The sequence below is a fragment of the Cervus elaphus genome, chromosome 23 (assembly GCF_910594005.1).
Source record: "Cervus elaphus chromosome 23, mCerEla1.1, whole genome shotgun sequence".
NCBI classification, from domain to species: Eukaryota; Metazoa; Chordata; class Mammalia; order Artiodactyla; family Cervidae; genus Cervus; species Cervus elaphus.
Genome location: NC_057837.1, coordinates 6,901,814 through 6,923,251, shown reverse-complemented (window position 1 = coordinate 6,923,251; position 21,438 = coordinate 6,901,814). Strand labels below are relative to the sequence as shown.

At 42.0% G+C, this 21,438-nt stretch overlaps 1 protein-coding gene across 4 annotated transcripts in view; it reads left to right on the top strand.

Moving 5' to 3' along the window:
- The window catches only part of TASP1 (taspase 1), a 247,254-nt gene that overhangs the window by 210,670 nt on the left and 15,146 nt on the right, over positions 1 to 21,438 (top strand). For all 4 annotated transcript variants that reach the window (XR_006336940.1, XM_043883311.1, XM_043883312.1 and 1 more), the window contains one exon: positions 1,133 to 1,206. Coding sequence is in view for 3 of the 4 variants with exons in the window: in XM_043883311.1 (XP_043739246.1) it covers positions 1,133 to 1,206 (74 nt within the window). In the remaining variant the exon portion in view is untranslated. Of the gene's footprint in view, positions 1 to 1,132; positions 1,207 to 21,438 lie in introns of those variants that run through there.

The window sequence follows — 21,438 nt, the reverse complement described above, 5'->3', positions numbered from 1 at the left end:
TTATTTATTAGTGTTCCTATATCAGATTTGTGTGGTGTTTCCCCCTGCAATTCTGAGTCTGTGTTTTTGGCGGGAACACTGAAGAAGTGGTGGTGAGTCTCAGGGTGTCTGATCCGGAGACACGTTGTGTTGATTTGCCCCTTACTGGATGATGTTAGCTTCCATCACTTGATTAAAGTGGGGTCCATTGGGTTTCTCCACAGTGAACTCACTTACCCTTTGCCCCTTTGTATTTCATAAGAATTTTCTGGAGAGGTTCCATTGAGACTGTGTAAAAAGCATACTCCTTTTCAAATTTTCCTAGTTTTTGAAAGTGTGATGCTTTTCTAACTCTGTTATTTCTTCTGTATTTATTAGTTGGCATTCAGCTGCAAGGAAGTGCTTTCTCTTCTCCCCCATTTTACTTATTCCTATTTGTTTGTATTAGTTAGACAGGCTGGGACCTGGGACCTGGGACTAGTATGGGCTCATTGATTTAAATTTTGTTCAGTGACGATAATTCTTTACTGTTAATATTTATTCTGATACTTAGATTGACACAGATATGGTCAGTGGGGGTCTCTTCAGGCTGATCCGTGGATCCTTTGTCAAGCCTTCATCATTCTTTGAGGACTTCCTTATCTTCTGGCACAAAAAGATGTTCCAGATTCGTTTAATATTTTCTCTGCCCAGGCCCTGGAATCAACATTTCTCCAAGAAACCCTGGTTCCTTTTCATAGAGAATGGTATTTAAAAAACCTTGATGTAGGGAGTGTGTGTGTATGTGTGTTTTAAAGGAAACTACGTTATGGAATATTATGTTTACTAAATCATTGTATACTGTATGCATAAGTGTGTGTGCGTGTGTGCATGTGTGTGTGTTTAATGTTACAAGTTTCAAACAGAGGAGCATTTATTTTACATGTAATAATCATAAGTTTTGACAAGAAAGAAATACATTTTTCATTTCACAGTAAATGGCATTACACAGTTTTGAGTACTAAATCATCTTGACATTTATGAAGGAGCGAATGGAAAGTCAGGAGCCGAGCGTGTTGAATATAAAGCTATCTTTAACTGTTCTATTAAAAAGCAGAGATTTATTTTCCATCTGTGATCTGAATGTGCCTATTTGTATTCCCTTCCCTGGCAGTGGAATTTCTGTGGAGCCACACGACCGAGAGCATGTGTGTTGGATACATGTCTGCCCAGGATGGGAAGGCCAAGGTAAGCCGGGAGAGCTGGGTGGGAGAGGGTAGGAGGGGTGGGAGGGGAATGACCAGGAAGTCTTACAGACAGCCCGGGAACCTCTAACTGGCCAGGTGGACACAGGGAATTTTTTTTAGCTTCTCTTGGGTGGTAGCTCTGTGATCTTTATGAGAATCTGATAAAGAACAGTTACCAATCCCAAAGAAAAATAGCAGATCTTTTTTTGCTTTTGATGATGGAGCAGAGGAAATTAGGAAAAACCTTTTTTTTTTTTTTCCACCTTGTTCTTCTTTGTCTGTTGTGAATAAGAAGAAACTGGGACTGGGGAAGAGAAAGTGGGTAATGGGTTGACGGGGCTGGGTGATTTTGCGGGGAGGATGGGAAGACCTAAAGGAAGCCGAGGCAAAGTGAGCCCAGCACCTGGACGCACCCTGCACGTGTGAGGGCAGAGGTGCCCACGTGTGTGCAAGGCTGCCTGCCTCATGTGCCAGGTGGTCTGACACGCATCCCCAGGACAGGGTCAAAGGTCTGTGCCCCGTGCGCTGTGCGCCCCGCCCCACACGCCCCGTTCCCACCCCACCGGCCCCCAGGGGTTACAGCGTCGCAGGAATGCCCATGCCGCTCCTCTTGAGTTGCCTGGCCTCCCCGCCCTCACAGCAGGTGAACCTGGGAGTCAGAAGCATCATTTGTGGATTTATATTATACCGGCCTCCTGTTCTTGTTCATAAAAATTTTTAGAAACAGCTGTGGCCTACGATGTTTGCTTGGTATTAAAGTACCTCAATTACAAAGCTGTGAAGCTGGGCAGCCTCTTTTCCAAAGGACATGATTTATTTTACACATTTCGATATGTAAGTAAGGAAACTTCTGGTGTAAACTGTTTGATATAGGTGGCATCATTAACAAATTAAGGTGACGCGTAAGAAAGAATAGTTTCTTGCTTCTTTGTCATGGAACACCCATCCAGGCGGGCCTCTGAATGTTATCCAGCAAGCTGGTAGCATCACAGAGCTTTGTGAGGACAGCGTGTGTTTGTGAAAATATTACAGAGATCACCTCCACCTTTGTCTCCTCATACAGTATTTGGCTTGTATCCATATATTTATTTCATATGAGTATGCAGGAAGATTGTTTTGTTCCATAGTACAAAGAGAATTGAATTATAATGGCTCATTTAAAAAAGGTGATGAGTTTAGAGCAATGTTAAAATAATTTTCTGTGTTGATGGAAATGCTTTGTATTTATACTGTGCTGTCCAATAGGATAGTCACTAGATACAGATGGCCTTGAGCACTTGAATGTGGCTGGTGTGCTTGAGGAACAGAATTTAAAATTTTATGTAAATAGCCATGTGTGGCTAGTGGCTACCATATTGAACAGAATGGGTATAAAGAATGAGTGGAAACTAGCACAGCATTATAAAGCAATTCTCTTCTAATTAAAAATAAATTAAAGGAAAAAATAATGAGTGGAGAAGTGACTTTAAATATTTTCAAACATTCAAAAAGAAAACATTCTTTTCTTCCCAATGGCAAAAACAGTTATTATTATTATTATTTTATAATAAGCCTGGTAAGCCACACAAATCCTTAACTGGCTTGCAGCCAGTTAAGTTTCTCCTGCCCCTGACATGTAGAATCTGAGCTAAGATTGCTTCTTAACAACATCAAGAACAACAACAAGAATACCTGGAAGAGGTGGACTTCAGGACTGAAGCCTGTCTGGTGGGGACAGTCATGTTATTAAGCCCTGTATGTGGGCTGTTATCCCTGTTATCCTGTTATAAGGTCCCTGTTGTCCCTGCTGGTGGCCCCCTGAAGACACCTTGAAACATGGGAGGAAGGAGCGTGGAGAATTGTGCCTCAAGCCCAGAGATATTTGGCTTCCCGTTGTATTGCGTGACATCTGGTGGATGTGGTTTTCATAATGTTGGTAAATTCTGCAGCTGGTGGTATTGATGGGCCAACAGATAGGGCTGCTGCACTCGCCTCACTTGTAGGTCATGTGTTTGGGCTTCCTTGCTGAGAGTTCATACCTCTACCTTCCTTCCTCCTGTGGCTGCAGATGCTTCCCTGCAACCCCCGAGCAAAAAACAAAGAAAAAACCCCGAAACACTAAAGCTTTGGTTGTTGAATTCTAGTGATCAAAAAAAAAAAAAAAAAAGCAAAAAACAAGCAAAGAAAGAAACCAACAAAACCCAAAAATATCTCTTCTGTCATAAAGCCTGGAATTTTATTGTATTGCAAGTATGACAAAATTATAGATGAGAGATTGAACTCAAAAGAGAAAAGAGGAGCCATAGCAAAGTTTATATTCTTTTTAAGAGAGAAAGCCTTTGGCCTACCCACCCTGATTTCCTTATTTCTATGAAAGAATTATTGAATTAGTGGCATACCCACTCAGCATGATGACAGTTTGTGAAACATGCGTTCTGTATGTTGCAAACTGTGGTGGCAAAATGAGAAAGGAGGTATCTTTAAAAACTAAAACAATAGCCATAATATTTTTTTTAATTTAAAAGCAACTTCTGAAAAAAAAATTTTTTTTTAATTTACTCTGCCTTCCAAAAATTGCCTTCTTTCTGCTTTTTACCAAACTTAGAAACTAAAATCATTTGGCCATTCAAACATTTTTTATAAGCTAACTATATTTAATCCAAGTTAAGACCTTGACTTAAAGTTCACCCAAAACGGTACTGTTTAGAAAAGGCTGGAAAATAACTAATACCATTATAACCCGAGTCCATGTGTAATTTGAACAAATAGGAGTAAGTTCTTTTATAAGTTTCTTTTTTTAATAGAATGTTTTTGCAGTTATATACCTTAATTCAATTTTGAAATCCCTACTGTTGCATAAGTCAAAGAGATTTCTTTTTAACTGAACCAAAATTAGGGCATTGATACCAGTTGAATTTAAAGATCAAATTGCCAGTATCCTACCCAAGATAGCAGACAGTTAATGAATGGTTTTTCATAAACACCCAGTGTACATGGACTACTGTAATAAAAACAGCTGTTAAAATTGGCATGGAACTTATTCGGGAATAATAAGTAAAACCTAGGTTTTTTTACGATGTAGAGGTCTTTTTTTTTAAATAACATAGTGAAAATACTGTTATAAAAATTCATCCTTGAGGAGGAGCAAGCTATTTTATGGTCTTACGGTGTTGCCCCAGGTCCTTATTAGTTTCAGGGGAAAATAATAAGTATATAATGGAAAAACCAGGCAACAACTTGACCACATGATCAAAATTAATGTCACCGCGAGGGACAGATGGACATCATGTGCCTCTGGATGTGAGAACCCGAGAAAGACCCAGCATCTCTTTCACAGTATCCCATCTGGAAGTGTACCACCTGAACCTAATCACAAGGAAACATTAGAGAAATCAAAAATGAAGATCATTTTCCAAAGAAATAAAAGGGGATTATATTCTTCAAAAATGTCAATGTTGTAGAAGACAAAGGCTGAGGAAATGTTCCAGATTAAATAATACTAAAGGGCAGTGACAACTAGCATATGCAGTAACTGATCCTATGCTGGACCCTGTATGGTAGGAGGAAAACGCTAAAAATGTATTGTTAGGTCAGTGAACAAAAGGGGACATAGGTAGTAGAAGATGTTATCATTTTAAAATATGTTTGTACTGTAGTGTGTAGCAAAACCCTTAGGGAATATAAACTCAAGTATTTAGGAGTAAAGGGCCATAATTATACAATGTCTTCTCAGTGGTTCAGAAAATATTGTTATGGGGATGGATGGACAGACAGATGGGTGTGCGTTGCTCCATTGCTCGGTTGTTTCCGACTTTTGAGTGATCCCGTTGACTGCAGCTCACTAGGCTCCTCTGTCCATGGGATTTTTTGCAGGCAGGAATGCAGGTGTGGGTTGCCATTTCCTTCTCCAGGGTATCTTCCCCACCCAGGGGTCAAACCCACGTCTCTTGTAATAGCAGGTGGGTTCTTTACCACTGTGCCACTTGGGAAGCCCTGGATAGACAGCAGATCGCAAAGCAATGGAGTAAAATGTTAGCAATAGGTGAACCTGCGTGAAGGAGGTGTGGGTGTTCCTTGAACTGTTCTGTATATTTTTGAAATTATTTAAAAAAAAAAATTAAAAAAAAAATCACCCTTGGATATTATGGCACATTTGATAAGTATTGCAGTTGAACAAGTATCAGAATGGGTGCCGCGCTGGGCTGCCAGAGCCTGGGTCACCTCCGCTTCTTGCAGGCTGTATGGCTCTGTGGTCACTCTCTCTCCCTGGATTTCAGAGGCCTCGCGAGTAAAATGAGAGTAAGAAAACCTGACTCTGCCTTAAGTCCTTCCTGGGTCAGACTTGATAGGAACAAGGAAACAAAATCTTATCTGTCTGAATACAGATGAGTTAAGTCCTTCGTTTATTATGGATATTGTATATATTATGGCCCTTCATGCCTAGATACTTGTTTGCCATCTGTAAAATTCTAAATTCTACATTCCAGATTAATAAGCATATATGTTGCTATTCAGTTTTTGGTAGAATTTTTGCAACCCCAAAGGTAGTATCTACTATGGTTTGTTTTTATGAAGATAGTTTCTGGGTCTTTAAAATAATCTCAGTAAATGTCTGTGTAGAAGTGATAGCACAGATAGATTTCTGAGAGTTTTTACTAGGCTTAACTTGCCTCTCAAGGAAAGGTATGGAGGAAGACTTAAATATAAACATGAGGTAATCAAGAGGGGGTGCTTCTAGGTGGCTCAGTGGTAAAAAATCCACCTGCCAATGCAGGAGACACAGGTTCGATCCCTGAGTCGGGAAGACCCCCTGGAGAAGGAAATGGCAGACTACTCCAGTATTCTCGCCTGGGAAATCCCATGAACAGAGGGGCCTGGTGGGCTACAGTCCATAGGGTTGCAAAAGTCAGACATGACTTAACGACTAAACAACAACACAAGAGGGAGTTACCAAGAGAAGTGAGAAAAAGACTTCCACTTCCAGTTAGGATGAAGAAAGTCGGAGGACACTGTTGCTCCTACTCTCAATAATGAGAGTGAGCTGGATATACAATAAAGTCATGGATTTTAAAAATTATCCAAAGAGCTGAGTATAGTAGAAAAATTTAAATGAACTAAACTTCAGAAAGAGATAAGACTTTCCTAGGTGAGAGAAAAGCTCTGACTGCTTCATTCCTGGCAGAGCAATAGGAGGAGGGTTTTAAAAGATGTCAGCAAGGCCATGTACAAAGAGGCAGTGTGATATAATAAGAGAACAGGCTTCAGAGTTAGCCAGAGGTGAATTTCACTCCTGAGCCTCCTGCTTTATAACCTGGGACAGATTACAATGCTAACCCTTGGTTTCCTTATCTTTAAAATGGGACTAGATGCTTTCATAGTATTCTGAATATTAATTGAAAATGCAACCACAGGGCATATAATAGAGCTGTTTATACGTGTGTTGTGATGGGTAATGTGGTGCTGCTGGTGGGAGGACCAGGTGATGGCCAAAGTGGTGAGAGTCTCTCAGGGCTGGCGCCCTGCAGCTCCGCAGCCTCATTTACACTAACTGTGCTTCCAAAGGTACCATCCACATCTCCTACCACAAGACTGATACCTCCTAGGTTTTCACGCTGATCCCCTGGTGGAGATGGTCGGGCTTATTCCTTTTTGACAAAATGTAATTCTATTGTAAACCAACTGACAAGTGAATTCAGAGATTCCAGAAGAGAAAAAAGAAAATTGTTTGAAGCTACAAGAATAGACACATACGTACACACACACCCAACCCTGCAATTCAGGCCAGTATGGTGGTAATGGGCCCTTTTACAAAGCTTTCTGACTGGATGTCTACCAACTTGACAGCCTTACAAACTGAGGTTTTGAAATGAAGCCTAAGTTGCCTGAAGCATTCCAGTTAAGCTCACCTAACTGAATAATTTTAACTTTAAAAGTAAGAGAAAAGAATATTCTTTACTGGCTACTGTTGAGTGCATCTTGGGCGAATGCAGGCAACCTTCTCAGATTCCCCTGAGCTCTGGACAGTGGAACATCTTTAGGTAGGTCGACCATGAGTTCTCAAAAGGGACTTCAGTTCCATGGTAGTGCCCAGTGACATTCAGCCACTGGGTGGATTTATTGGACCATATTTTAGATTTATGAAGAACCACTTAGATACAAGTTGGCCTTGGTCTAAGCCAAATATTAACTGCTTTTGATAGTCTAGTCCCCATATTACTCAACAGCTGAAGGAGTCTGATCCCTGGCAGGAAGCCATCTGCCCTGGGATGGTGTTAGGCGCCGCCAGCAAGCTCTGTACTAGGAAACATCCCAGACAGCTACATTTGGCAAGTGCACTTATGGAGCAGAAGGAAAAGTGGCTAATCAGTGATTTTACTTGTACCTTCTAAGCTTGCCCAGAATTTCAAATATAGAAAGTTGTATTTCTTTTCCATGCTCTTAGGACTGCCAGGAGGATCCCATTGGGTCTATTTAGAAAGTCCTTTAAACAAACAGAAGACTGTAGAAGTTTGAATATGTGAAAAACAAACTTTAAGACAGTTTCCTCAGCCTCAAGTTTGCTTCTCAGAGTTGTTGTTAGCTTTATTTTTTTTCCCTAATTAGCCTTATGCCATCAGTTTCTTCCAAATGATTCATTTGACAAAGCTCCAAAGCAATAAATAGAATAAACACAAAGAGGGAATTCACCATGTTGGCAAGAGCATAAATCTACTCAGAGTTATTAACCATATTTATCCAAATAAATCTCATTTTGATCGTGGTGTAGGGTTGGATCTCTGCAAAGATAAATATGTCTATTGCTTGGACTTGTAGACACTCCATGTTAGTTGCAAGTGGTGAGTAAACCTTTTTTGTTTTTTATTATAGCAGCATGGAAAATAATGAAAACATTAATTTCCCTGCCTCTATGCACGTGCACAGTCATCAGTTTACATAGTTCACATCAGGTGTGAACGCGACACTGGATCGTCACCTTGTTACCCTCTAGTACCCAACATTTTGGGTAAATGTGTGCCTTCCCAGAGCAGACATGTGCCTGCTGTTTGCCCACAGGACAACACATAACTAAAACAGGCATCCGCGAGAATTGTTGGCCTTACTACTCACAGCAAGTGAGAAACGATTACAGGATGGTCTCTTCTTTCTCTTGGTTCAAAAGCAGTGGACAAATGATGAAAGAAATCCTTTCCTGTTTTTTTCAATCCTAAAACAAAAAAGGCCATAATCTTGGTCATGCCATTCTTATTTCATGTTACCTTCCTAAATTAAAACGTGGCATTGGTTTCTTTGGTTGTAAATATTCAGTGTCAGCCATTGGTTTTATGTTGTAAGAACTCTTGTTATTAAGAAGTTGGGTCGTGAGAGGAACTGAGTTTACAGGCATGCAGTGTACTCAGAGGTTCTAATGGCCCTGCAGGACCGTGCATACATGGGCATTCATTCCATAGAGATGTCTTCTACGAGTGGCTCCACATTGAAGTTGAGGGTGAAACTTTGAGGCCAGATGGTTGTTTGGATATACTTTTTATCCTCACTGTCCCTCCTTCCCCGTAACCTGCAGATTTGAGCTCAAGGGCTAGCTTCAGCAACACATCGCTTTTTTTAAAAAGTTGAAAATATTACCTAAAATTTTTTTGAACTTATACAAAATAGAAATTTTGTATAAAAATTTTATGCAAGATTTAAATGTTTTAAGTTTTGTGTGAAAGTACAGTTTTCTTCCTCCCGACTCATTTTCTCGTAAGAGTACGTTTAGCCACATTGGGACCCACTACCTACATAGCCATGATTAGCTGGTCCCAAGTGGTGGCCACCCTGTTTGGTGGGGCCTGGACATTCCACTCTGCCAGTCCTATGCCTGGCCTGCTTCACTCACAGACATTGGAAACTGACCTGTGTTGTCGATTTTGAACCCTAAGTGAAGTCTAACTGCTAAAATACATTTTTATTTTAGTACCATTCATTCAAATAATATCGTTTCTGTCTTTTCTAAAGACTTCAACTTGGAGTGTCCATTCTGTCTAATTCTAATGATTAAAATTCTTCTCTGCTGATTACTATGTACAGTTTTTTATGTCTTGTAAGTAAAGCAGTGCTGTAAATTGGTGAAATTTTAACATTTTAGTAATAACTAATTGAGACATTTGGATATGGTTGAGCTACTCTCTCCACATTCCTTTCAAATGCCTCTGTGGCACATCTGGCGATTTACTTTTATGCTCTTGGGCTGTCATCACTGCGCTGTACATGTTTGGACTGTCCTGTCTGCTGCAGTGTTGAAGAGATGAAAAGAAATGTAGAATGAGGGTTGTATTAACACTTTGTTATTAGGAGATGCTCAAAGTACTTGGAAACAGCTTTTTCTTCACTTGAAAATTAATTATATTTTAAATGTGCTTCCTATAAAGGATGAAAAGCCCAATAATCCCCTGACTTCTTCCATTGATAGGTCTAGTATATATTATGGTAAAATTCTGAACAGTTAGAACCTGCCAACAGTTAGAACCTGCTCCGTTAAAGATGGAAGATCTTGGCAAAACAAGCTCTTACTAGGCCGTTAGTAATAAGCCCCAGTAGCCCCTGAATAAAACAGGCTTCCAACCCAAATTCCTATAAACTTGCAAAGCCAGTTCAGACAGGAAGGACCTGGTCTTTAATGTGATAACCTCTTAGGTACAAGTTCCTGAATCTTGCAATTTATGTTTTTGTTCAGTAGGCCATACATAATTGGGGCAGAAAAGAAATAAATACAATCTATAAGGTTTTCACCATCAAAGATGACAAAAATCCATTTCTTCTTAACCTCAGTTAACCAGTAGTAGAGCTAATCTGGGATTTATTACCGTATTTAATAATGATTAACTGGGAAGGAAGCCTTGATTCTTTGGCTTTGAGATTTTAGCTATTAAAAAACTCAGTTTACTTAGGAGTAGAATTTTGATGAAACATAGCAGCTCATTTTTTAAAATGAAATATTTATTGAACAAATATTGTTGAGTGCCCATTATATTCAGGTATTTTCCTGGAAACATAGTAGTAAACAAAAAAAGCCAAGCATCCTTGTACTCCTGGACTTACACACTAGCGGGGAAAATATTAAACAAGATAAATAAGACACAGATTATGTTTGTGGTAAGTGTTAGAAAGACATGTCAAGCTGGGAGGCTTTTAAGAAGTATGAGATCTCCAATGTGATGCGGGTCTCACTGAGAAAGTGACAGTTGAATACAGTTGGGAGGCTTATGGGAGGCAGGCAAGGATCCCAGGTGTGAAGAACAGCAGGAGCAGACACCTCCGGGCAGGAGAGAGCGTCCCTTGTGATGGAGGCGCAGTGGCAAACTCAGTCTCAGTGGGTCGCCGTAAAAAGTGGGGGACTGGACCTTGTGGGTTGTTATCGGTCATAGTTAGGATTTGGGCTCTTCCCCTGAGGTGGGAGCCATTGGAGGCTAGGGAGCAGAGAACGGACGGTGTCTGGCTCACGCTGGAAGAGGTGACTCCCGCTGCTTTCTGAAAGGGGGCCAGCGTGGGAGCCTGTTGCCACTCGTGTGAACAAACTCTATGAAATGGACTAGAACATAAGCCGTGCACAGGCAGTGAGCGCCAGTTGGCTTCTGCGCCCGTTTAAAGATGAAGCCAGCAGGGTCTGCCACTGGACTGAATGGAGGTGTGAGGGAACTGGGGAAGGCAGCACTGAGAATGGGGCTGCTCTTTACCGAGGTGGGCAGGAAGGTGAGGAGTGAGGACCAAACTGGGGATGCCTATCTGAGAATCTCAGCAGATAAATGCTAAAAAACAAACAAAACTGCAGGGACAGACGAGATCACTAAGAGATCTTTGTCTAAAGCCAGGAGAAAAGAGTTCCAAGGGGTTCCTGTGTTCATAAGTCAGAGAAGTGAAGGACCTCGCACAGGAGATTGAGAAATGGCCATACAGGTTGGTGGAGAACTAGGGGAGTGTCACAGAAACCAAGGAGAGAAAGTCTCAATATTTCAAGGTGAAGAGGGCCATCCAGCTTTATCAGATCCTGCAGTCTGGGCCCATGAAGTTAGGTCTGAGGACAGACCGTTGGATTTAGCATTTGGAAGGCATGGCTCACCTTGGGAAAGAGCCATTTCAGTGCAGTGCTCAAGGCAAAAAACCTGAGTGGAGAGGGTTTAGAGAGAATGGAAGGACAGAATCTGAGGAAATAGGGACAGGCAAGTCTTCTAAAGAACTTTGCTGTGAATGAAAAGACGTGAAGTGGCAGCTGGAGGGTGAGTTGGGTCTGGAGAATTATTCTCTGTCCTCTTCCTCCAGTGTAACCAGGGGCTTCACTGTATGTTTGGAACCGTTCACAGGTATTTTTCTACAGAATGAGTTGAGGAGAAGTGGCCCGACTCTTGAGTCCTGGGGTACCCCAACACTGAGTGGCTGGGGAGGTGAGGGAAAACCAGCAGAGGGAGCTGAGGTCTCGGTGTCAGGGCAGAAGAGAAGGGAGGTTCCCGTACAGCTGGAACTGAAGGGTGGCTTCTGTTGACACCTAGGATGAGCTGGCTTATGGCGTCCACAGTTTCCTTTATCAGGGGATGTCTGACCTTCACATGCTCATGTGCCCGCCCAGCTCTAAGAGACATGGACTGGGCTGACGTTCGACAAGGCTCCTTTTTCCAGAGAGCCACTCCTGGGACCAGCAGAGGCCAGGCTGGGAAGCCCTGCCCTCTCTCATTCCAGCATTTTCATAGTTCTTTGGTGTCACATGGGTCAGATCAATAAGTCAGGGAGCAGATGGTTTCGATGAGAAGAATTTTCTTCAAAGAGTTTGTTGGTGGTTTTTATTTTTGCCACTCCCTAATTCCTCACTGACAGATCAACTGAAATTCTCAGGAAATAGTTTCATTAGACAAATAGTAGTTTCACTCTTTATGATAGTTTCAACATTAGCCTTTCATTTCTTTTCAAATACAAGATAGTCTTTTCAAGCTATAGTAAAAAAAAAAAAAATCCATGTTCTCTGTCAGCTTATCAAGCAGAAGACTGTAAGTGACATTCTGGGTTTTCACTTAGTACAAGTCACCCAGATGCTGAGGCTTCCCCAGCAGGTTTTCCAAGAAGAGGCCACCTGGTTGTTTTTACCGAGGAAATGGTGGCCCAGAGATTCCTCTGACAGAAGCAGAGGTAACCCCCCAGCCTTCATGCTGCCCAGGGGCCTGCCAGGCATGGCTGCATCTCCTCTGCTCAGCGCAACACCTCCTGCTCCCATTGGAAAAGTATCTGAAATACGAAGTTACTCTTATGAGGCCACACAGCTACTGGAGGTCGAGCCAAGATTCAGGCCAGGCGGTCTGAACCCCAGAACCAAAGCTTCTCACCAGGTAGTTGTCAGGAGATGCCTAAGCTGGAGATGTATATTTGGGAATCTCAGCATAGGAGCGCTTTCGTGAAACGAAGGACTGGATGAGATCGCTAAGGGAGTGACCGCGGATGGGAGAGAAGGGGCAGAGTCCTGGGGAGCGCCTGTGCCGTTAGGTTGGGGCTGTGGGGGGCCTGCAAAGGGGACTGGGAAGTTGTGGTCACAGAGGCTGAGGAGACACAGGTGAGCTTGGGGTCCTGGAGGCCAAGGAGAGGGTGTATCAGGGAGAAGCTGCTGCCGGTGGGTCCCGTGTGGACAGCACAGTTACGTTGTTTGTTCTTTCTCTGCAATGCTCAGGAGTGGACTGGGGACACGGTCATGCCTCCCACAGGGGGTCTCCAACAGTAAGAAAGGACCCAGACCAATTCCTCAGTAGGTTATGCTGCTGCATTAAACACCGACTAACTCCCTCTGCCACATAATTAAGAAAATACAGAAGAATGACAGGAGAAAAAGAGAGGTGACCCTGGCCCTGAATGAATCCTGGAGGGCTGTGAACTGTCCCACATTAACCGCCGTCAGTGTGCTAATGGACTTCCTTCAGCTGCCACAGTTGTGATCTTGTTTTTTTACACAGTTGTGATCATTTGGACTACATGGAGTGACATGTTCCGATTTCTTCTTTTTTTAAATGAATTTTTAGCAAAAAAGTAGCCATGTTCCCATTTGCACGTTTAGAAAAGAAGAACGAAGACTGTTTTAAAAATCAGGGTGAAGGTCTCTAGAGTCTCAGATTAGCGTGATGGTGTCAGCAGTTTCCATGTCGTCTGTAGGATGTGTCTACTGTCCCTTTTCCCTGACTGCCTCCCTCTTTATCCAAGAGGTAACCTAAGGCAGGCTCTGTTCCTGCAGACTTGGGGGTTCAAATCCTAGGTGTGGAAATCCAGCCTTCTGGCCCCCACCCGCAGATGTTCTGATGTAGATGTTCTAACACCGCTGTCTAAGAGGTCCACTCTTAAGTTAGGCTGGGTATAAAGGAAAGGCAATACAAGTCCTGGGACCAATTGGGCTTTCAGTTACTTCTTAGAAGTGCTGTTTAAAAAAAAATAATCTATAACTGAATTCTAGGAAAATTTAAACATGTGGGTTAAAAAAAAAATTAAACAGCCTTTAGAGGGCTGTTCTAATGCGAAACTGTCTAAAATGTTCAAATCAGAAAGAACCCCCTATATAGTTGAGTAAAAATTTTCATTTTGAGCTACAAAGATACTGAAACCCAGAGATCTAGTGAACCTACCCTCTGCCCCAGTTCATCCTCAGCAGAGTTAAGGCTCAAATCCAGTTCTCTGAATCCCAGAATCAAACTGAAATTTGTTGGTAAAATGTGTGGCAGTAGCTTTTCTGAGCAAGCCCTATTTCACCCTGAAAAACTACTTAGTCATAAATCTCCTGTAGTGAGAGTTGTGTCTCTTCACAGAGCCTAATTTAGAATCTTTCATGGTAAGGCTTTGTGGGAGTAAAGAGAGCCCTAAATTTGGAGTCCAAAGGCTTTCATTCAAGGCTCAGTTTTTCCACTTCCTCTGGGACCATAAGCAAACCACATAACCATTCTGAGCCTGGCTTTCTTTCCACCTGAAAAATAGGTATAGTATACCTCTTTCTACCTGAGAGCATATTTTGAGGTGGTCTCACTGATGCAAAGGCACTATGGAAACTAAAGCATTATGCAAATATAGGGACTTCATATTTTTATTAAGATTTACAAGAAGCTAGTTTCATAAGGAACTAGCTTCCACATCCTACAAAGACCTAATCGCCTTCAGAGTGACATCATGTGTGTTTCATTCTTCTGTCCCCTCCTAACAAGTACAGAATAAATATTTGTGATATAGTGTAGAGCTTTTATCACCTTTAGCAGAATGGAGTATCCATGATAATTCTCCATGTGAGTGGTGATATAACAGGTGCTGTGGGCTTTCCCTGTTTATGTGGATGCCTTCACAGGGCTTTTAAGCTAAAGGTAAGGGGCAGTGTTGTGTGATGTTGCCATTGACGGGTGGTGGTAAAAGAAGTAACAAACTTTGCCAGGAGACTAAAACAACATGCTGTTTTCATAAGACTGCATTTTCATCTTATTTTGAGGTTCCTTGAACATGATATTTCTATGTGAGAACAATAGAACATTTCCCATTATGTAGCCTTGTCTCAGGACTAATGATGAAATTTACTATAATGCTGTCTTTGTGCTTTGTCCACATTTGTCAGTGGTCTTTTATGGCGTCCTTGTTCTAAATGTAGAAGATCAGGTAGGGGGCAACATACACTAAAATGATTAACATATGGCATCAATTCCTCCATCTGTCGATATTTCTGATTTGTTAGGTGGAACTTAAGAATTACATCTTCAAATTGCTCTGGCATTGCTTTTAGTTTAAGACAGTCAGTGATGGGATAGAAGTAAAATGCTTGTTTTTAGGTTCATTCACAGTGCATACAAGACCTAAAGGAAGTCAGTGTCAGAGAATGTGAAAACTTTGCAAGGTTTCTCTAGAGACTGTCCAACCCAGAGTCCTTGTTTTAGAGCCCTGAGATTTTCACTGATTTTCCTGATATCAGACAGGTTAGGGAAGTGAGCACCCAGATCTTTGACCTGTAGTTACATGGGATTTTATTTTATAAAATATACACATTATTCTGGATTATATTAAGCAGTTTCATGTGAAACTGTCAACTAGTTGAGTACATCTGCTTTCAGGATGAAGTCTCAAGACCAAACTCTATTTTTAGAGCCTTAAACTACATTCCAAGCTTTGATGCCTCACACAAAGAATACTCAGACAGAATATTCTTATTCACAAATTGTGGCTCCTTGAAAGACAGCTCTTGAAAGCGATGGGGAGGGAATTTCTGGGAAAAGGACAGGGGTGGGAGTAGTGTCTCCTGACTCTACTCATTAACAGGGGGAATAAAAAAGCCCATAATAGAAACAAAGCAATAAAAAATAAAAATCAACCAAACACACTTCCTCAGCTGTCCTCCCAGGCATCGGTCATTTAAGGTCTGTCACGTCCGTGCCAGTAAAAGAAGCGAGAAGCGACTAGTATCACCTCAGGTAAGAGTTCTCTATGTAAGGGCACACGGTGTGTGCAGCCAGTATGCCGGCTTCTGCCGCAACTCCCCGCATCCTGGGTAGCACGGTGACCGATGATGCAGAAGACAGGCCGGGCCTGCAGTTGAGCCATCGTGTATTCTACACAGTATACACATTGTTCTGGGTTGTATTAAGGAAGTTCATGTGATGCTGTTAATAGATTGAAAAATATATTTTACCTAGGACTCAACAATTTGAAAAATAAGGCAGAATTAATGAGGGGAAAATGGGCGGGAAAGTTATATCTGGCTCTTCAAATTTTCATGATAAACTATAAAATTGAATGTGAGACAGCCTTGTCAGGAGGGAGAATGCCCTGCAAATGAGGTAGCCCTCCACCGTCCTCTGAGTTGCTCAGTGTCATTCAGGCATCAGGACGTGGCAGGCGTGCCAGGACCACAGCCCAGGCCCACTGTGACGCCTCTGCCTCCGCCACCTCTCCTGGAGAGGATGGTGTGCGTGCAGCTGTTGTGTAAGATGAGCACACAGATGGTGTCAGGTCACATGCCTTCTACGTTCTGTGTCCATCTTAGGAAGTACATAGACATTTTTATTTTCAGAGTTTTCGGGTTCACAACTTCAGTGTCATTTTGATCATTTTATTTGCACGTATCTCTTTAAAATGTTTATAACAAACTTACAAGCTATAATCAAAAGCCCTTAGCACATCTCTGCAAAAAAACGTATAACAAACTTACAAGCTATAATCAAAAACTACAAAACATAAAATTAAAAACTTTAAAATGTCTAATTTGCACTTTGCTCTCTTTCATTTCCCAAATCCTCATTAAAAAAAAAAAAAAATCCTCTATTTGCTTAGCAAATATACAGAACCCCCTCCATGGGCCTGGTTGTCTTCTCGGGTCCTGAGGGAAGAGCAGAGAACAGATAAAACTCCTTGCCCTTCTGAGTTTTTGTCCCAAAGGAGGAGACAGGCAATGAACGAGATAGAGGAGCAAAGTAGATGGCTAGGTAGATATGGTAAAATGAAAGTGAGAGTCGCTCTGTCGTGTCCGACTCTTTGTGACCCCATGGACTATACATCCATGGAATTCTCCAGGCCAGAATACTGGAGTGGGTAGCCTTTCCCTTCTCCAAGGGATCTTCCCAACCCAGGAATCCTGCATTGCAGGCGGATTCTTTACCAGCTGAGCCACCAGGGAAGCCCAAGAATACTGGGGAGTAGGTAGCCTCTCCCTTCTCCAGCAGATCTTCCCAACCCAGGAATTGAACTGGGGTCTCCTGAATTGCAGGCGGATTCTTTACCAGCTGAGCTATCAGGAAAGTATAGATATGGTAAGGATACAGGAAACATGAGGTAGAGATGGTGTTGGTTGTGAAATGCTGGTGAGTGGCCGGTGTAACCCTTCTTGAAAAGGCGGCTTTGAGTACAGATCTGGCAGAAGTGAGCAACGAGTCACTTGGGCACTGGTGGGGGAAGAGCTTTCTGGGTAGTGAGAATCGCACATGCAATGACCTCGAGGCAGAAACATGCCATGTGGCTGAGGAACAGCAAGGAGGCAAGTGGAGACAGAGAGGATAAGCTAAGGGAAGGGCAGGAGGATTTCAGCTCAGAGAACAAATGCAGCCCGCAACATATGGGGCACTGTTGCATTTTAGTCTATATCTGTTATGGACTGAATTCTGTCCCCACCAAATTCTTATCTGAAAGCTCTCTCCCCCACTGTGATTTTATATGGAGACAGGGCCTTTAAAGAAGTGATTAAGCTCAAACAGAGTTTTAAGAATGGGGCCCTAATCCAACAGGATGTCTTCGTAAGAAGAACAAATACCAGAGATTTGCACACACAGAGAACAGACTGGGTGACGATGCTGAGAGCAGACAGCAGCTTGTGAGCCACACAGAGGGGCCTCAGAGGAAACCTGCCCTACTGACGCCTTGATCTTGGGCTTCCAGCCTCCAGAACTATAGGAAAATAATTCTGTTACAGAAGCCCTGGCAGACTAATATGCTCTCCTCACCCTCAGTCATCTATATGAAGAGAACATTCTGCTAGACAGTAAAACTGATCTTGAGCAAACTTTACTAGGTTAACTGACAACAATATTCACTTTGTGTCAGCCCCAAAGGAGCTAACTCATTCTGCAGGTACCATCTTTGACCTAAAACAGGTGAACCTAAAAGTTAGTCATCCAAAACTCAACTATCAAGTCAGTCCAACCAGTCTTATTCTTGTTGACAGTTTAAAAGCAGCTCTTACAATTCTCTGATTGTTGTCTTTTTTAACATAGAAGAGTTGACCTTTGGCTGGTGTGAATGAAAAAAATACTGTTCCTTCTATTTCCCTCTCTTTTCCCCCACCCAAAGTCATCCTCCCTCTATAATCTCTTTCTCTATTTCTTTAACAAACCTGCCTTCTTAAATTCACAGAAATGATGAGGAGGAGATATTTGGCTGCTTTGGGTGGTTTATTATTCTGAACCCTGAAAAGGAAGTAAAAGAATCTAGTGTTTATCCTTCCTTTCTTATATGCACTTTGTTTTAGAATACCAAAAGTTGAGAAAGTTCTTTATAGAAGAATTCCAGCTATTTCTGTATCGACAGTAACAGAATCAGGAAACCACCTGTTAGTAACTCTCAAAATAACAGGGCCTAGGCAGTGATTATTAGTGGCTACTCAAACGGGCTAAGCAATGGACTCACTGCTGAAGCACATAGAAGTCAGTGCTATGGCACCAGCTTCTGAGAAAAGAAAAGCTTGTTGCAAGGGCGACTGGCAAGGGGCCAGAAAAAATGGTTTAAACTTGTCCCCCCATCTGGGATTTGGTCAGACTTTTCTTAGGGAGCGGAGGAGGTTGGTGTGTGGAAGCTCTGCTGGGGCAGGTTGTGATCTGAGGGCTCTGGGGCTTGGCCATTCATGGTAGGGTGTGGGAGAGGGGCTTCAGCATTGGAACTTCCTGGACAGCAGACCCTCCGCTTCTCAGAGGGCTCTAGAGTTCACAGAGTTGGGAAGGGGGAACAACTCTGGTTCCAAGTTGTCTGAGATCAAAAATCTCCTGCATGCTTCTTCTGCATGACTTGAGGTTTCATTCTGTTGTCCCTGGAAAATAACTCAGTATCTTGTTAGAAACAGGACAGGGCCAGTTTGGGGCTGGTTCTGTGCTTGCAAAACCATTAGGTAAAGGTTGAAGGGAGAGCCGTATGATGGAAGGATCAGGCTGCCACTGTCTGACCCCAATGGACCAATAGTAGTAACCCGCTGAGAGACAGCCACAGATGTTCAGGCCATCTGAGCACACGCCGTAGGCAGAACACAGCCCCACTAGTGGAAAACTACGACCAGAAGTGCCCTTCCAAAGAAGGTAGCTGTGACTTTACTCTGGTGAGGAAATGCAAGGGTTGCCCAGGTTTTCAAGAGTAGCTAAAAATCAAGATGCTTTGTGTGTACCTTCTCTATTTAAAAATTTTTTCTATCATGTTTTGAAAAGTTGGAAATAACCACGTGGCTCAAACCAGACAAACTTGTCAGGTCTCCTTTCTGTAGGCTCAAGACATCCTTTTTGTGTCCCACTGCTGTCCCGTTCTGTTTGCCTTCCAGTGTGTGGCCTCTGGAAAGTCTGCACCACCTCCTTGATCCACATCCGTCCTCTGTCTCTTGACCTCCTGTGGTATTTGTGGCAGGATATCTGTGATATTGCGATTTATTGTAAAAAGTACATATTTGTTCTTCCTCCATGGTTCCTGACTCACAGCTCCCCACCCTTGGAACTTCTAAGTGAAAAAAGTGATAGGAGTATCTTTTTTTTTTTTTTCATTTATTTTTATTAGTTGGAGGCTAATTACTTTACAATATTGTAGTGGTTTTGCAGTACATTGACATGAATCAGCCATGGATTTACATGTGTTCCCCGTCCCGATCCCCCCTCCCGCCTCCCTCCCCATCCCATCCCTCTGGGTCTTCCCAGTGCACCAGCCCTGAGCACTTGTCTCATGCATCCAGCCTGGGCTGGTGATCTGTTTCACTTTGATAGTATACGTGTTTCAATACTATTCTCTCAGAACATCCCACCCTCGCCTTCTCCCACAGAGTCCAAAAGTCTGTTCTGTACACCTGTCTCTTTTTCTGTTTTGCATATAGGGTTAGCGTTACCATCTTTTAAAATTCCATACATATGTGTTAGTATACTGTATTGGTGTTTATCTTTCTGGCTTACTTCACTCTGATAATGGGCTCCAGTTTCATCCATCTCATTAGAACTGATTCAAATGTATTCTTTTTAATGGCTGAGTAATATTCCATTGTGTATATGTACCACAGCTTCCTTATCCATTCGTCTGCTGATGGGTATCTAGGTTGCTTCCATGTCCTGGCTATTATAAACAGTGCTGCGATGAACATTGGGGTGCACATGTCTCTTTCAGATCTGGTTTCCTTAGTGTGTATGCACAGAAGTGGGATTGCTGGGTCATATGGCAGTTCTATTTCCAGTTTTTCAAGGAATCTCCACACTGTTCTCCATAGTGGCTGTACTAGTTTGCATTCCTACCAACAGTGTAAGAGGGTTCCCTTTTCTCCACACCCTCTCCAGCATTTATTGCTTGTAGACTTTTGGATAGCAGCCATCCTGACTGGCATGTAATGGTACCTCATTGTGGTTTTGATTTGCATTTCTCTGATAATGAGTGATGTTGAGCATCTTTTCATGTGTTTGTTAGCCATCTGTATGTCTTCTTTGGAGAAATGTCTATTTAGTTCTTTGGCCCACTTTTTGACTGGGTCATTTATTTTTCTGGAAATGAGCTGCAGGGGTTGCTTGAATATTTTTGAGATTAATCCTTTGTCTGTTGCTTCATTTGCTATTATTTTCTCCCATTTTGAAGGCTGTCTTTTCACCTTGCTTATAGTTTCCTTTGTTGTGCAAAAGCTTTTAAGTTTGATTAGGTCCCATTTGTTTATTTTTGCTTTTATTTCCAATATTCTGGGAGGCAGATCATAGAGGATCCTGCTGTGATTTATGTTGGAGAGTGTTTTGCGTGTGTTCTCCTCTGGGAGTTTTATAGTTTCTGGTCTTACATTTAGATCTTTAATCCATTTTGAGTTTATTTTTGTGTATGGTGTTAGAAAGTGTTCTAGTTTCATTCTTTTGCAGGTGGTTGACCAGTTTTCCCAGCACCACTTGTTAAAGAGGTTGTCTTTTTTCCATTGTATATTCTTGCCTCCTTTGTCGAAGATAAGGTGTCCATAGGTACGTGGATTTATCTCTGGGCTTTCCATTTTGTTCTATTGATCTATATTTCTGTCTTTGTGCCAGTACCATACTGTCTTGATGACTGTGGCTTTGTAGTAGAGTCTGTAGTCAGGCAGGTTGATTCCTCCAGTTCCATTCTTCTTTCTCAAGATTGCTTTGGCTATTCAAGGTTTTTTGTATTTCCATACAAATTGTGAAATTCTTTGGTCTAGTTCAGTGAAGAATACCATTGGTAGATTGATAGGGATTGCACTGAATCTATAGATTGCTTTGTGTAGTATACTCATTTTGACAATATTGATTCTTCCAATCCATGAACACGGTATACATATCCATCTATTTGTGTCCTCTTTGATTTCTTTCATCAGTGTTTTATAGTTTTCTATGTATAGGTCTTTCATTTCTTTAGGTAGATATACTCCTAAGTATTTTATTCTTTTTGTTGCAATGGTGAATGGTATTGTTTCCTTAATTTCTCTTTCTGTTTTCTCATTGTTAGTGTATAGGAATGCAAGGGATTTCTGTGTGTTAATTTTATATCCTGTAACTTTAGTATGTTCGTT